The sequence below is a fragment of the Orcinus orca genome, chromosome 8, assembly GCF_937001465.1.
Source record: "Orcinus orca chromosome 8, mOrcOrc1.1, whole genome shotgun sequence".
Classification (NCBI taxonomy): Eukaryota; Metazoa; Chordata; class Mammalia; order Artiodactyla; family Delphinidae; genus Orcinus; species Orcinus orca.
Genome location: NC_064566.1, coordinates 76,183,049 through 76,198,747, shown reverse-complemented (window position 1 = coordinate 76,198,747; position 15,699 = coordinate 76,183,049). Strand labels below are relative to the sequence as shown.

General features: G+C 38.6%; 1 protein-coding gene across 2 annotated transcripts in view; it reads right to left on the bottom strand.

The window, feature by feature from the left end:
- The window catches only part of ARHGAP42 (Rho GTPase activating protein 42), a 283,900-nt gene that overhangs the window by 205,508 nt on the left and 62,693 nt on the right, over window positions 1–15,699 (bottom strand). For both annotated transcript variants that reach the window (XM_004283345.4, XM_033412084.2), the window contains exon 2: window positions 7,509–7,604. In XM_004283345.4, coding sequence (XP_004283393.1) covers window positions 7,509–7,604 — 96 coding nt within the window. The remainder of the gene's footprint in view (window positions 1–7,508; window positions 7,605–15,699) is intronic.

Here is a 15,699-nt window from a genome sequence, read left to right as displayed (position 1 = left end):
GTGTGTCTGTGTTTGTGTATTTATATGTAAATACAGTTGGCTCTCTGTATCCAGTTCTGCATCCTCAGATTCAACCAACTGTGAATTAAAAATACTTGGGAAAAAAAATTCCAGAAAGTTTCAAAAAGCAAAACTTGAATTTTCCACATGCTGGCAACTATTTACATAGCACTTATATTGTATTAGGTATTATAAGTAAGCTAGAGATGATTTAAAGTATATACAAGAGGATTGTGTAGGCTATATGCAAATACCACACCACTTTACATAAGGGACTTGAGCATCTAAGGATTTCGGTATCCATGAAAGCTCCTGAAACCAACCTGCTGTGGATATCGAGGGATGACTATATATGAACTATTTTCCCTCTCAAAATTTAGTTTATTACCATACTGAAAAGAATCATTCTAGATATACCCAAATATGTACATTTTATTTTTTAATATATGACTAAAATTTTATTTATGCACCTTAAAGTGATTTGTTTCTAGAAACTAAAGTTTACTAGGTTTTCCAGGGGGACTATTTATGCAACAAATATTTACTAAGCTTCTGCTACAAATAAGGTGCTAAAGAATTTTGCAGGAATAGAAATGTGAGAAAACTTTCTGACCTCAGACAGCATATAATTTACTGGAGGAGATAAGAGACTGATTTCTCTGTGAAAAAGACAGCCACTTTTTGTTCAACAAAACAAGTCACAGGGCTTCCCTGGTGGTGCAGTGGTTGACAGTCCGCCTGCCGATGCAGGGGACGCGGGTTCGTGCCCCGGTCCGGGAAGATCCCACATGCCGCGGAGCAGCTGGGCCCGTAAGCCATGGCCACTGAGCCTGCGCGTCCGGAGCCTGTGCTCCGCAACGGGAGAGGCCACAACAGTGAGAGGCCCGCATACCGCAAAAAACAAAACAAAACAAACAAACAAAAAAAAACAAATCACAAAAGACAGAAAGGGGGTTCAGGGGATTAACGTATATCGATAAATTAAAAGGCAATTTTTTTTCTTTGAGATGTGACTTTTAACATGGTAAGTTTCTGAATTTTTTTTTTAAACTTCAGATTCTGGAAAAACAATCTAAGCCTTTGAACTTCAAATTAAATCAAATAAAGTTCTTTAAAATACAGAGATAATATGATGAAAACATCTCTCTCAAGTGGTGTGTTTTTTTAAAGAGAGGAACTCCACCTGAAATGTGCAACTTTCCCAGCTGTTTCAGTCCTTAATTGTGGGTGGTTTCTGTGTGGGTGCAAAAATAAGGGTGGTAAAAGAAAATGGAAAACAATAATTCAATTGTCCAACTGAGAGCCATAAAAAAGTCAAATATGCTTCCTCTACAGAGTTCAAAAGAAAATGTTATTTATATAAACAATTTAGGCATTTGGAAATGTTCCACTTTAATAGAGGACTTCCTGATTTATATAACCACATTAAGTGGGTTGTAATGAGGGTTCGTAATAACTGATGGATTTTCTTTTGATTCAGCAAATGAGAAGGTAATTTGTTTCCTAGAATTTAATAAAATCACAGGTCTTTTTTTTGAAGAGTTCAGTTGTGGTTGGTAATGGCATTGTGTCTGGTTTGCTAACTTTTTCCTAAGAGATGCCCAAGAAGAGTCTCATGGCCACACTCTACCTTATGCATCCCAATATCACCAGACAAATGGTAGTAGTGATCTGTATATACGGATGAGTATCTGTAGCTCATAACTGAATTCTGAAGAAAATCTTTACAGAAGCATTTTCAATTTGGTAGCTTAATAGCTGAATTTTATTAGTTTAACTTGAAGAAAATAGGTGTGGTTTTTTCTTAGCTAAAATCATTTATGATCGTTTAAGTGCATTTCCTGGGGTGTATAAATATACTAGTTCTTTTTAACCTGAAATACTACCTTTCCATTAGACCTAACAAGATGCATCCTTGAAGTGAATGAATTTATTTGGTAAAAGATTTATACATTTTCCTCCAGTAATTCCTCTAACAAAGAAAATGAAAAAAATTTTTCAACCACTCCCTTGAAAAATGTCTTCTACTTCACACCCTCTGAGCAAGCATCAGTGATCACTCTCAGGCTTCTGTCTAGGCGATTTCACTTAACCACTGTATTACACTGATGCACACCCACCTTCAGAGAGGTAATCTAACAACAAATATTTGCACCTGGGCAAAGCACTGCTTGCTCAGGAAGATTCAATAAAGTCCCTGTGTTAAAATGTCACTATTTTAAATTAATTTCCTACAGTCTCACCTTTCAACGTATTTTCCAAAAGAATAGAAAAGAATTCAAAACATAAGGCACATTCCAGCCAATGCAGTATACAAAACTTGGTTCGGTTTGAGTTACCATCTGTCAATCTGTACACATAAGATTTGTAAGGGTTTAAAAAAAACCATATAATATGCTCTTCATTCTAAGAACTATTAAGCACTAACCATTATTGCTATGTGTGCATATCTGTATTCAAAGCAGAGTAAATACCTGAACACAAATACATGAGTTAAGTCAGAACTATCTGTACAATTATCAATATTATGAAATATATTTTGATCTGAAGTACCTACTTCATGGACTCATTTCTCCACTCAGAGTTGGGAGCCATAACCTTAGTTGACAAGTGCTTGTATGTAGCCTGTCTGTACCACAGGAATTTTCTGTTTAGGTATGTCTAAAGGAATAAGTCCCCACCTAGAATATTTACTAGCAAACTGACTCTCCTTCTTGGTAAATGTTTAATCTCTTGAGTGCAAAGTTCACATTGTCCAAGACTTTCCTGAGCACTACAATAGGCCATCACACAACATCGTTAGCCAAGCTATTTATGGAAAACCACAACTGGACTTTCCAATGGTTTCCAAGATTACATAGAATGAATGAGCTTTGCCTCATATTAATGACTAATATTTTTATTGGCACCGGTTCAGCATGACTAACAATATCTGATTTTGTTTTTAATGCAGACTTTTTTTAAGACTTGGTTAAAAGTGATTTCAAATTATAGGCACTAAATATGCATATCAAAAACCACAGCCTCAGACAGATTCACAGTAATATCTTTGAGCTTCTACTTGTTCAAATGAACCACTGTAAAGAGTTTTCAAAAGAATAGTGTTTTATTTTCTGTAGAGATAGTTTTTTTTATTTCCTACTAGTAAGGTTTTAGGGCTGGTCACATGACATTAGCAATTCCCACACACATACCAGGATTAATGCAGTAGGTATTGTCTTTTGTATAATTATGGTTAAACAACGGTACATTTTGTTTCCAGTCTACCCATATAAATTTATTATATGAGGAGGCCTGAATCTTATACCAGTTTGTAATCATTCTTTTCCCCTCCATCACCAATTTCTAACCCCCAAGCGTCCAGCCACTCAATTCCTAACTTACTCCTAACTCAATGTCTTTACTCAGTCCAGAAAAATGAAGTAGCATAAAAAGTGGGCAGTTAGAACAGCTGTGGGAAGTTAAGTTGGATGGTCTCCCACTGGGCCAGTGCTGTGGCAGGCAGATAAAAGGAAGCAATCAAAAGTTCACAGGCAGCTCAATCATCCTTAGAGGAGGGAGGAGCAACGGCCTCTTGCTGCTGTAGATGGAAACGAGGTGCTCAAAGGAGAGTACAGGATGCTGCCCTGCTTGGGCAACCGACCTGCTCCCTGAGCCACAGGCATTCCCCACTGGGTCCCAGACAACTAATCCCACTTTGCTTCCTTCCAAGCCAGCACTGTCTCACTGGCACCAAAAAACAAACAAACCGGCAAGCACAAGGCCAGAGGGTGGGAGCAGATGGGGACAGCTGAAGAGTGGGGTCGATTTACAGTTTGCCTAACAAACTCCCGGAACAGCTTCCACAAGTTGACTCATCATACTGATATAGTAACAGAAACCTCTTTTCCTTACCTTGCTCAAAATCTGTTTTTTGCCCTATTCCACCGTAAGCACACTGAAAACAGACATCTTACTCATCTTCCACCCCCTCCCACCACCATAACTTATATGCAGAAAGTTTGCAAATGCCTTGACTTTACAAGTTATTTTGCACTGACACTGCTCCCTTATAAAAGATGAGCTTTTTTTGTAAGTCATCATCTTCAGTGGTTACATCAATGGTAAGTCTCAAGGCTACTCTGGCTGAGAGTATTATGGCTATTATTCAGTGCTAAGAGTCACAGCTGTCCCTACTTCATTCCTCTTTTATTAAATCAGAGGAATAAAGAAGAAGCTGAAACTGGGGCTTCAACAAGCTATTTTTTTTTAACTTTTCATTTTATATTGGAGTATAGCCAATTAACAATGCTGTGATAGTTTCAGGGGCTCATCAAAGCAACTCAGCGGAACATATACATGTATCCATTCTCCTTCAAACTCCAATCTAGGCTGCCACATAACATTAAGCAGAGTTCCCTGTGCTATACAGTAGGTCCTTATTGGTTTAAAGACAGCTGAAACTTTGTATCTTCCCCTGTGGAACTGAAGCTAATGAAGGTAGGTAAGGATAGTTCTTGCCCTCCATCCACACCAGCCTTACCCATTATCCTCAGGGATACATTCTTAGATCACTGTCCTTGGTACAACAGCTTGCGTTAGCCTCACAATTCCTCCATGTTTGGAATGATTATTCAGTCTTCTACTACTTCTTTATTATATACATAGTTATTTTTAACTATTTACAGTGCATTTGGGGGCTCAGTAAAAGGATAAAAAGTGCTGGATGGTGAGAATATGGGAATATATCTATAATTTTACATTAGTTGTTTCAGAAATAATTTTTGTTTATAAATCTCTGTCCTCTAAGTTAGGTTTTCCTAACCAAGCATTGGTGTTTAAATCAAATTCCCAATAGGAGTTAAATAAGTCTCCTGATTTAAAAGTAGCGAGCCATAACATCTACCCCTATATAGTATATAGTATTCTCCTTCCACTCCCCAATGCTGGATTTAATTCCTCAAAGCCCTGAAAGCATTAGAACTTAATATTCAGTGCCTATCATAAGCTTTCACATACTGATCAATTCACACCTTTCCAATCTAATCTGCAAAAGCCACAACAATAACATCCATCTAGACAAAGTGGAAAGAGAGAAACAGAGCAAAGTTGAGATATCAAGTTCACCACAACGGGGGGAAATCGCCTACCATCCATCTGCCTGCAAGGTCAAAGAGAATAATGATTAAAAACGCCCACCTCTGCCATTACTCCATGTGGCTTCAAGAAGGAATTTTAAGTAAGAAGCTTAAAGGAAATTGTGAAATATGCAGAAATATATTTATTGCACTGTTAAAAAGTAAAAGACCAACTAGAAGCAGTCTGAGTGTACTAAAGAGATTATTTCATAAATTCATGTACATGAACCTATGGAATATTTTAAAATCATAAAATCATTAAAAATTACAATATCTATAAAAACCCGGAAGTATTTGCTAGAATCCTCTTTATAAAGGAGAAGTAACAAATTATATACAATATGTAGTTATATGTAGTAAAACTATATTAATTATATTAGAAAAAGATACACATAAGTGAAAAAGTTAAGTTTATAAGGAAAATTATATCATTTATACAACAATTTAACCGAAGGTTTACCATGAGTCAGACCCTGGGTCAGGTGCTAAAGTGAAATGATTGAAAGCAAAAAAAAAGAAAAAGATCTGGCCTCTGCCTTCTTGGATTTTACAGTCTCATCACTAAGTGAAAATAATTGCTGTTATGTGAGCATGTGGGTGTTCTTTCTTTCTTCTAAATAATAATACTACTATATTGGTATTTTAGTAATATAACCAAGGCTTTTGTCTGGTGAGGTGTATTCCAAAGCCAATGTTGGGGGCTAGACATTTATGACACAAACGTCATGAAATGGCACACAGGATGACAACTGTTCCAGCTGTCAGTGTCACGTGATCACTGATGCTGGCCTTCCGCGTGTGTCCTGTAAAGAGGAGGAAGTCACGCTGCCTGAGGCCCAGGTGGCAGCCCTCTCCCTCCTTCCTAGGGGCTCCCTACCTACACCTCAGCCAAGTCAGGCTCAGCCACCTCTCCCCACAGACCTGAGGGCGTATAGAGCCCCTCACGATCCCAAGACCAGCCCCCTCCACACCCCCTCAGCATACCTAACACTCCTAAAGGAGCAGACAAATCAAGCAACCACCTGGCACAGCTCCTCTGAAAGAGGCCAGCTGGGCCATGTGATGACTGCACAACACGCACCCCACACCAGAAACAGCTTGTGTGAGGGCTGTGCACGTGATTTCTCCAGATGGAACTTTTGTGAATGTAACAAGCTAAAGCCACACAATGAATCGGAAACTCATTCGGCTTATCTTCTCCTGAGAGCTCTTTCCTTTCACAGCTAGGTTTGAACCTGACACTTTAGGTTTTCAAAAACAATAAAAATGTATTTTTTAGAAATACATATATAACTGACAAAACTATATAAGAAAAAGAAAAGGCAGAGGAAGGAGAGGAATATGATTGTGGAGAAGCATGTCAGGGATTCCAAAGCCCTGCTACTCAAAGAGAGGTCCGTGGACTACTGACACTGACATCACCTTCAAGTGTGTTAGAAACACAGAATCACACACTCCATCTGAGACCTTCTGAATCATAGTCTGCACTTAATGAGATCTCCAGGTGTATCATATACACATTTAAGTTTGGGAGTCACTATTCTAAATGCTTGTAATATTCTATTTTTACCTGGAAGGTAAGTACACTTAGTATATTATTCTCTAAAATGTATGCACATATTTTATAGTCTTCTGATTGTGTGACTCTAATCCAGCCTACAAACGGACCCCATGTCTACAAACTGTCATGGAGGGATTGTTAAAATGTGGGGAAAAGAATGCTACATGAATCTGATCTTCAAACAGTAAAAACTCAGATACAGATAAAACTTGAGACCACATAATCCAACCTCTTCACTTATGGGAAATGAAACCATCCGATTCAGGAAGGGGTATACCTTCAGCAGGGTCAGATTGCTAAATATCTGTGGCAAAATCATATGAGGGCTCAAGTCTCCTGATCCCAAGTAATGTTCTGTGTCCTACACTAATACTGGTTAATACGATCTGACTGATTTTTTTTTTCTTTATAAACAAATACTAAAGTTAAAAGAGAAATCAGTATTAAGTTTAAAAAAAAAAAGTAAGCTAATTCTTAAACCAGTACCTTGTACATTTGATGGCAGATGACCAATATGTATTTGTCTGAATGAATGATTCAGTTTGAGGCAAAGAAAAAGTGTTATCCACATCTTCTCAAAGGGCTGAGCTGAATTATAGAATGGTTAAGTAACTTCCTTATGGAAAAAACCACAGAGCTCAATTTTAAAACAATTCATAATACTCTCCTCCACAGAAACCAAAAATTCGCCCTTGTGCTTTTATCAAAGTCAGAATATTTGACATATTTGGTATTTGGGTGTGTGAATCTGTTTGATTTCAATCAAGTCATTATCTGAAGTAAGACTTTTAAAATTATTACTTAGAATATTGAAAAATATCACAACTCACCAATACTAATTTCATCATCTGTTTCAGCATCACCGATACATTCAAACTGGAAATCTTGCAGTGACTGGGAAAATTTCTGTACTGCCATAGACAGATCTGTAATTAAAAGTTTAAAAAAAACCCATAAGTTGAAGGTACAATACCATGGAATACTCAAGAGTTTCCACATTTACATAACTTTGCTGCTAATGCTATATTGACCAGAACCTTTTTAAATACCAGCTTGACAAATTTAAGCAGAATTTAAAGAGACTACTAAAGAAATATTTTAGGGATTAGATCTGCTCTGCTTCCAAAGCAGATTTGTCCCTTTAAGAAAGTTTTGGTGCCAGTTGTGTATTATCTGGAAGCAATTTCCCAAAGCCTTTATCAAAGAATTACCATTCATTCCCTATAAATGGAGCATTTATTAAAAAAAAAAAAAAAGAAGAAGAAGAAGAAGGAATGCTACCAGGTTACTGGTGGGAAAAAAAAAGAAAAGTAGCGAACCTTTGATTAGAAAGGGTCACCGATGTTATTCTATACAGACAGGGAATGTGGAGCAGATAGGGAATGTGTTTTTACCAATAAACGCATTCTCATTCTAAGGTGAAAGGCCACGAGAAAAGTTGTTTACGAATAACCTTGTGATTTATAGGAAATCTCAAGCTAAACATACTCCTCAGTCCTGACTTCAGTCTGAACAAATTCCAGAGAGTGACTAAATCCAGAAGAAGAATTCTTCCTTAATCATGGAGAGAATAAAGAAAAGCCCAGAATAATGAGAAGTAAATTCCTGGGAGGCAAAAGCCTAGGATGCAACCTAACAGTGACTAAGAATGCAGACTCTGGAGCCAAGACGGCCTGGGTTGAAATCCAAGTCCTACCATTTACTCATTATGTGACCCTGGGCAAATTTTTTTAACTCCTCTGGCCCTCTATTTCCTCATCTGTAAAGAGTGAATAACAGTAGTATAACCACTTTCTAGAGCTGTTTTGAGGACTAAGTAAGGTAACATTTGCAAAGTGTTTAGAACAGAACCTGGCACTTAATAAGCACTATTTATGTTTGTTAAATAAAATTAAATCAATCTGACAGTGCAGCATCAGGGAGGCTTTAGAGGTCCCACCTCTCAGAGCTACTGTGATCTTCCATGCTAACCCTTCACAGAAGTCTATGCCCGTAGGAAACACATTTTTATGGAAGTCTGTCTACACTTTATTTAATGTTATCTCCCATCATTCAATTCTGATACCTTGAATGCATAACATTTAATTCAAGCAATAGGACTTGACAAAGACTCTCTCCTTGGCCAATCTTCAGTCAGGCTCCTCTGAGCCCTTTTCTTGACTATGCCTCTACTTTGGCTCTCTGTCCTCACTGGGCCTACATAGACCAGTTTTAGCAAAAATCCTGCCAAGTCAGTTTAGAGAATATCTAAACTGATATCTGATCAAATTCCCCATCCCCCACCTTTGATGCTTAAGCCCTTGACCTGCCTTCACCAAGAATCCTCTGAACCTTTACATCTTCTCCTCTTAGTAACTTTCCATCCACTGACAGCCCCCCCTAGCCCCGCCACCCAACATGCTCCTCAGCTATAAATCCACATTTGTTCTTGTTGCATTCAGGGTAGAGCCTGAACTCTCTCCCCTATTGTGACACTCTCGACATCTACAGCATCCGATCTGAATAAAGTCCTCCTTATGATTTTAACTAGCATCAGAATCATTTTTCTTTAAGAGAAAAATTACGGCCCGATGCCTAGACGTGACACCAGGACTTAATGTGGTAACCCACCACTCATGAAACTGCAAGCCCAGGTACCAATCACAGTAAGCACCCATGAGTGAACAGGTCTCCAAACAAGGTCACTTACTGCACCATGTGAATCAAGAACTCACCAACACCCTCACCAACAGGAATTCTGAAGACCACAGGTCTTGAGCCTCAGAGAGGCCTTTAACATACACACACACACACACACACACACAAAGACTGAGATTTTTTTAAATCTTGTTTGAAAAAATAAATTGTGCTCTGGAAAGAGGGTATTACTAGTCACAGACTAACACCTCTTCCCAAAAGAGGGGTAGAACTTTGGTGCCAGCTGCACATTCTACTTAAGAGGTACTTTGGATTTAGGAGAATAGAAAGGTCTGTCAGCTTAAGAATGGTTCTGCTTTGGGCTCTCAGGAAGAAAGATGAAAAGAGCCTCCTTAGTGGATTGTTAGCCAATGAGAAAAACAAAGCCTTCATCAGAACTAGACTTCACCAATTGGCTGTGAGGCCCTAGACAAATCATTCACCCTTCACAAGACCTGGTTTTCTTACCTATGGAACAGAGAAGGAATACTCATCTCACAGGTTGTTATAAAAACTAAATGAGGTCTGTGCCTGGTACAGACTAGGCAACTTAATAAATGGCATCAGTTGTTATCATTCAAGCCCAGCTCAAAAGGTGGGAAAGTTGACTGGCCTTCCAGACAGAAGGGACCCATGCATGCAAAAGTATGCATTTATCTGACATTGCATAGCTCTGGCTAAGGGTAAAGAAATCATAACACCTATATCAAATGTTACGAGAAGACAAAAAAAAAAAAAAAAAATCAGACTCCTAGGATAATTTTTAAGCCAAACTGTGTGCAGGTACTCTCCGTGAGAAAGGGGCAAAACATTCCATTTAACGTTTATTTTTCCATGTACAATATACAGGCCTTATGCTAAACTGGATTTGAAGTCACAGATGGAATTCCTAAAGCAGAGTGGGGGTAGTAGGTAATATATGTAGATCAGGATGCTTAGGAATTCTGTAACAGATGGCCTTCCTTCTCTCCCCTCATCACCACAAGTTCCTCTGAGTTTCCCCTCAAACTCAAGGAGATACCTGGAAGCTTTCTGCTAGGGCAGGGGTCCCCAACCCCCAGGCCAGGACTGGTAGTTGTCTGTGGCGTCTTAGGAACCGGGCTGCACAGCAGGAGGTGAGACACCGGCGAGCAAGCAAGCTTCATCTGTATTTACAGCCACTCCTCATCACTCCCATTACCTCCTGAGCTCCGCCTCCTGTCAGGTCAGCGGCGGCATTTGATTCTCATAGGAGCTCGAACCCTACTGTGAACTGTGCACGCGAGGGATCTAGGCTGCGCACTCCTTATGAGAATCTAATGCCTGATGATCTGGCTGGGGAGAGGCTGCAAATACAGATTATCATTAGCAGAGAGGTTTGACTGCACAGAGACCATAATAAATCATTTGCTTGCAGACTCATATCAAAGCCCTATCAGTGAGTGGCAAGTGAAAACAAGCTCAGGGCTCCCACTGATTCTGCATTATGGTGAGATATATAATTATTTCATTATATATTACAATGTAATAATAATAGAAATAAAAAGTACACAATAAATGTAATGTGCTTGAATCATCCTGAAACCATCCCCCCTACCCCGGTCTGTGGAAAAATTGTCTTCCATGAAACCGGTCCCTGGTGCCAAAAAGGTTGGGGACCGCTGTCCTAGGGAACTCCTGACATAAAACCCCACAACCAAACATTACTTCCTAGACCATTCTTTGCTTCCCATGGCCTTGCTCCTTGACTGAGAAAGGTAAGCTGCTTCGTCCTTTCACAGAGATCTCAGTGAGTACACTGTAAAAATTCCCATGCCTGAACAAGAACACAGGAGCCCACTGTCCATATAGCCAAGGGATTGAGAGTATGAGCTCTAGTGGCAGATGAAATGGGTTAGCTTCCCGCTTCTACCAACCAGTGGCATGATCATGGGCAGCCTTCATAACCTCTCTGTACCTCATCTGTTAAGTGGAACAGAACCCATCTCTCAGGGTTATTGTGAGGAGTAAATGAGTTAATATAGATGAAGTATTTAGACATACAGCTAAGCACTTAAAACGTGTTGGCTGTTTCCCTGTTGCAAGTCTCAGAAAAGAAAGGAAAAGGGAAAATTTCAGGAATGAAGGTGGCAGCTGTAAGCCCTTAGACAACCCTGGAAAGTACTCAATAAAACAGTCTGTTGATTGCAATTTCAAATTCTCTCTTGGTGCACTGCAATCATGCCGTGACAGAGACTACCTGATTATTCAGTATTTCTGTGTAAGAGATGGGTGTCTATTTCAATGCTGGATAGAATCAAGAATTCATGAATGATCTTCATGAAGCATAATGAGACATAATGAGACAGGACTATACACGAAAATATGCTTCTCAACTAGTTCAGATAATCCCAAAAATAAAGGGGAAGTTCGAAAAACGAGTTATTTTCAATTTCAAGTGTCATGAGTTCTTGATTTTCCTTTTGTTTGTTCTCATTTTCCAACAACCAAAGTAATGATGAGGTCAAAAATGTGACCAAAGTAAAGAACTTATGATATTTTCTGGCAGTCATATGAATCCATCTGAAAAATGAGGAATCCAGTTCACATTTCTAATTTTGGCTCCATCTCCCACTGAGTGCAGTTCTGAACTAGAAAGAACAACACCTTTCACTGACTTATAACTCCATGGAACACACTCTTCCCTAATTGTCTAAGATTTCTAAACAATGGTCAGATGCACAAAAGAGAAGTACTGGTACTAAATCCTTGTAAATAAAATTGATTCACATACAGTTATATAGACCTTGAATTTAAGACCTAATTCAGTTCTTAAAGTTTACTGTTGAATTTTAAAGTATCAAATTGTGTAATGATAGAATCTACATTTCTCTTAAATACAAAAAGAAAGATCAAATGTATAAAGCATGACAAGCAGGGAATCTAGCATAGGCAAGACTGTCTCTTTCTCCCTGTTTCTACTCAACTATTAGAACATGAAGACAAACAAGGAAAAAATCCCAGTCGGAGACACCCTGGCTATCTATATTCAAGGTGAAGGTGGAGGAGTAACATTTACTAGGGGTCAAAGTTGTACATAGTAAAGATGCTGCAAGTATCACTCATATCATATCCTTTCTATTTACCTAATGAGTTAAGCATAGGGTGTCTTCACATGTATTCACATTATAACTTGGAAGAATTACAGTAGGCTTTAATTAGTCAGCAATGTTTTTATATCAAAGAGTTAACCCGTAGCACCCGCGATTAGATGATGCTAATGAAGCACTAAAACTTCATTTCATTAGAAACACTTCAACCTCATTAGAGAAACAAAAAACAGTAAATATTTAATTACAACTCTTCTTACACACAGACTTAAGAGCTAGAGTTACCTGTTACTTTAGAAGTGTCAATGGAATTACTTTTACAATGTTAGCTATATTTATCTCAGAACAAGTACAACCAGCCAGTCCATTGGTTTAAGGCAGTTTTTCTTGAAATCTGGTTGCTCTGGGATGAGATTTTACAGTGCAGAAGGAATACAGGATGAAGCCATGGGAATACAAAGGTAAGAACAGAATATATCCTTCCCTCAAAAGGGCACAGTCCTATTCGGACATGAGGTATGTAAATAAATCATATCAGAGGACAATGGATAAAGTCTCCGACAGAGGCTAATGATAACAACATCACCGCAGATAGTACTTACTATGTGCCTGATACTTATCCAAGAACTTAAGGTAAACTAAAACCATTAATCCTCACAACAGCCTCATGAAGTAGACATCATCACTCCCATTTTACAGATGAAGGAACTGAGGCACAGAGAGGTTAAGTGACATCCCCAAGGTTGCTCAAGCTAGTAAATAACAGCAAGAATTTTGACCCAGGGAGCCTGGCTCCAGAGTCCCCACTTAACCACACTGCCAGACGGCTCTGTGCACAGAGGTAACAAATAAGAAGGCACAATCGGTCCAGCTGGAGTGCATGGGGGAAGGCTCCTCAGAGGATTCAATGAAGACAAGAACTTGAAAGATGTGACAACACACCAGGCAAGGCCACATTAATAAAATGTCCAAAAGCTTTCAAAAGGCAGCTTCTACCTACACATCCAAACACTTCTATCATGACTCACATCAAGCTGAGTACCACCAGCAACAGACCATCCAGTCTCTTGTACCTATTTTTATATTGTTATTCCACCTCCTTAGGATAGACTCTTCTTCCAAGTTCTCTTTCAAGGTCTCTCTCTCAAGTCCCCATTTCCTCCAAAAAGGTCTTCCTGATCCCTTTCAATGTGGCATTATCGCCTCCTTTATACCTCCTACTACATGTTGTGACGCTCTTGCTGTGCTTTCTCTATTTTACCTTTTATCAAGTTATTCATAAACCTAGGTTATCCACCTTATTTTAAATAGTGTTTTAAAGGTAGAAAACTTTATCATCAATGAACACTACCCAAGTATCCACTACCATATCTTGTATACAATTAGAGCTCAACTGTTGAAACCATTAATTTCTGCAAGGTGGATAAATACCTAAGCCTTCCAGATCTAAAACATGAGTTATCCACTTTCCAATACAAGAAGCTTTCATATACATTCACAATAACAATAGCAATGGTGTCGGTAAGATGTTTTACTCTTTCAAAGTTCTTATGTATTTTTCTTAATTCTCACACAAAGCTATGAGGGCTGAAGCTCTGAAAAGTTAGGTAATAACTTAATTTGCCCAGAGTCTAAGAGCTTGACTCCAACCTGGACTGCTTCCCAAATTGGATGTTCTTTCTACTACCTACCATAGCTACTTCCCGAAGAGTAACAAGCATTAAAACCAGGGAGCATGTGACCTTTAGACAACATCTAATTAATCCCTTACCTGCTGTATAAAATCTAAGATAGTAAGACTCTCTGTACTGAGCGGTATGAGAGTGAGCTACGTATGCTTATTAGCCTGGAATAAGCTACCAGCAAACATATATTAGATGGTCTAAAAGTCAAAGGAAATGCACATTCTTTCTTGTACTTTGTAGTGCCACAAGATAACTGAATAATGTTCTAGGTGTTAAGCTTCTTAAAGGTAGGTATATATTCTTCATCTCTCTTCACCATTAGTGCCCAAAAGAAAGCAGACAGAAAAGAGAACAAAGGGACCAGGAAGAGAAAAGTGTACACCAACTACCAATGCATTCATAACATAAGAATCCACCATAGATAAATAACTGAAAAGCTTATGGTACTGGGAACATGAATATCACTGCAAGCCTTAATAATAAACAAACCATACATTATATAGGAGAATACGTCACGGAATTACCAAATAAGCCTTGGCTTTTAATACCTGCAGTTATGCTTTTAATGTTCTCTCAGAGACCTGCAAATGTCAGATTGTTAGAGAAAAGTCAGAGGAAAAGAACACCGGGTTTGTGGCAAAGTATAAGAAAGAAACACAATGAGAACTTCTTGTCAGTAAGAATCATTCCTATGGCTCTTATTTGAACAAAGTTTGAAAATGCCTACTTTGCTATTTTCTACTTTACATAAATGGCTAGAAAATCATGGTTATCCAATATTATTAAAGAAAGTCTTCCTAAAGAAGGTCCAATACAAAGCTTGGTACTTATATGTTGAGGTGAAGTGAAATTAACTGAGTGACTTGTAATAATGGAATCAAGGAATTCTCTTTCCTTGAAGCCCTAGAGAAACACTGCCGTGTCCGTGGGAGGTGAATGGAGACAGAATCACCAGAGGGCAACGGGGCACGGATGCTATTCTTCATCCCCCTGGAAATGCAAAAGGCACAGACTACACTAGGCCACTAAATTAACTTGTTGTATTCTAGGATGGAACAACATGATTGTTTTGGCATGGTAAAACAAATTAGCCTAGCTCTAGACAGCCTCATTCATTTCCATACCAGATACACATTCAGGGTTATGTGAGGGATGTGCTCAGATAGGGGAAAAAAATCCTTCCTTAGAATCAATCATTCTTTCATGTCATGGACTAAGTGTGCACAAGACTCAGACAGACATGGACAGCAATCCACCACTTACTGAAATATGGCTTAGAGCAAGCACTTAGCTTCTCTAAGTCTCAGGTTCCTCATGTACAAAAGGAAGATAGTAATCCCTTACAAAACTGTCATGAATATTACGTGAAATGGACTTAGCACAGTGCCTGGTAAAGAACAGAAACTTGAAATTCTGGTTCTCAACAAATGTTAACTATTAAACCGCTATTTATTATGATGGCAAATGCAGAATATGAAATATTTTCATTGTAAGCATAACATATTTAATCTGTGTATTAAATTACTATCTTCAGGAGAGGTTCAGCAAAAATAAATAGTGGTACTGGCCTCTAATGAAGACCAAGCAGTTTG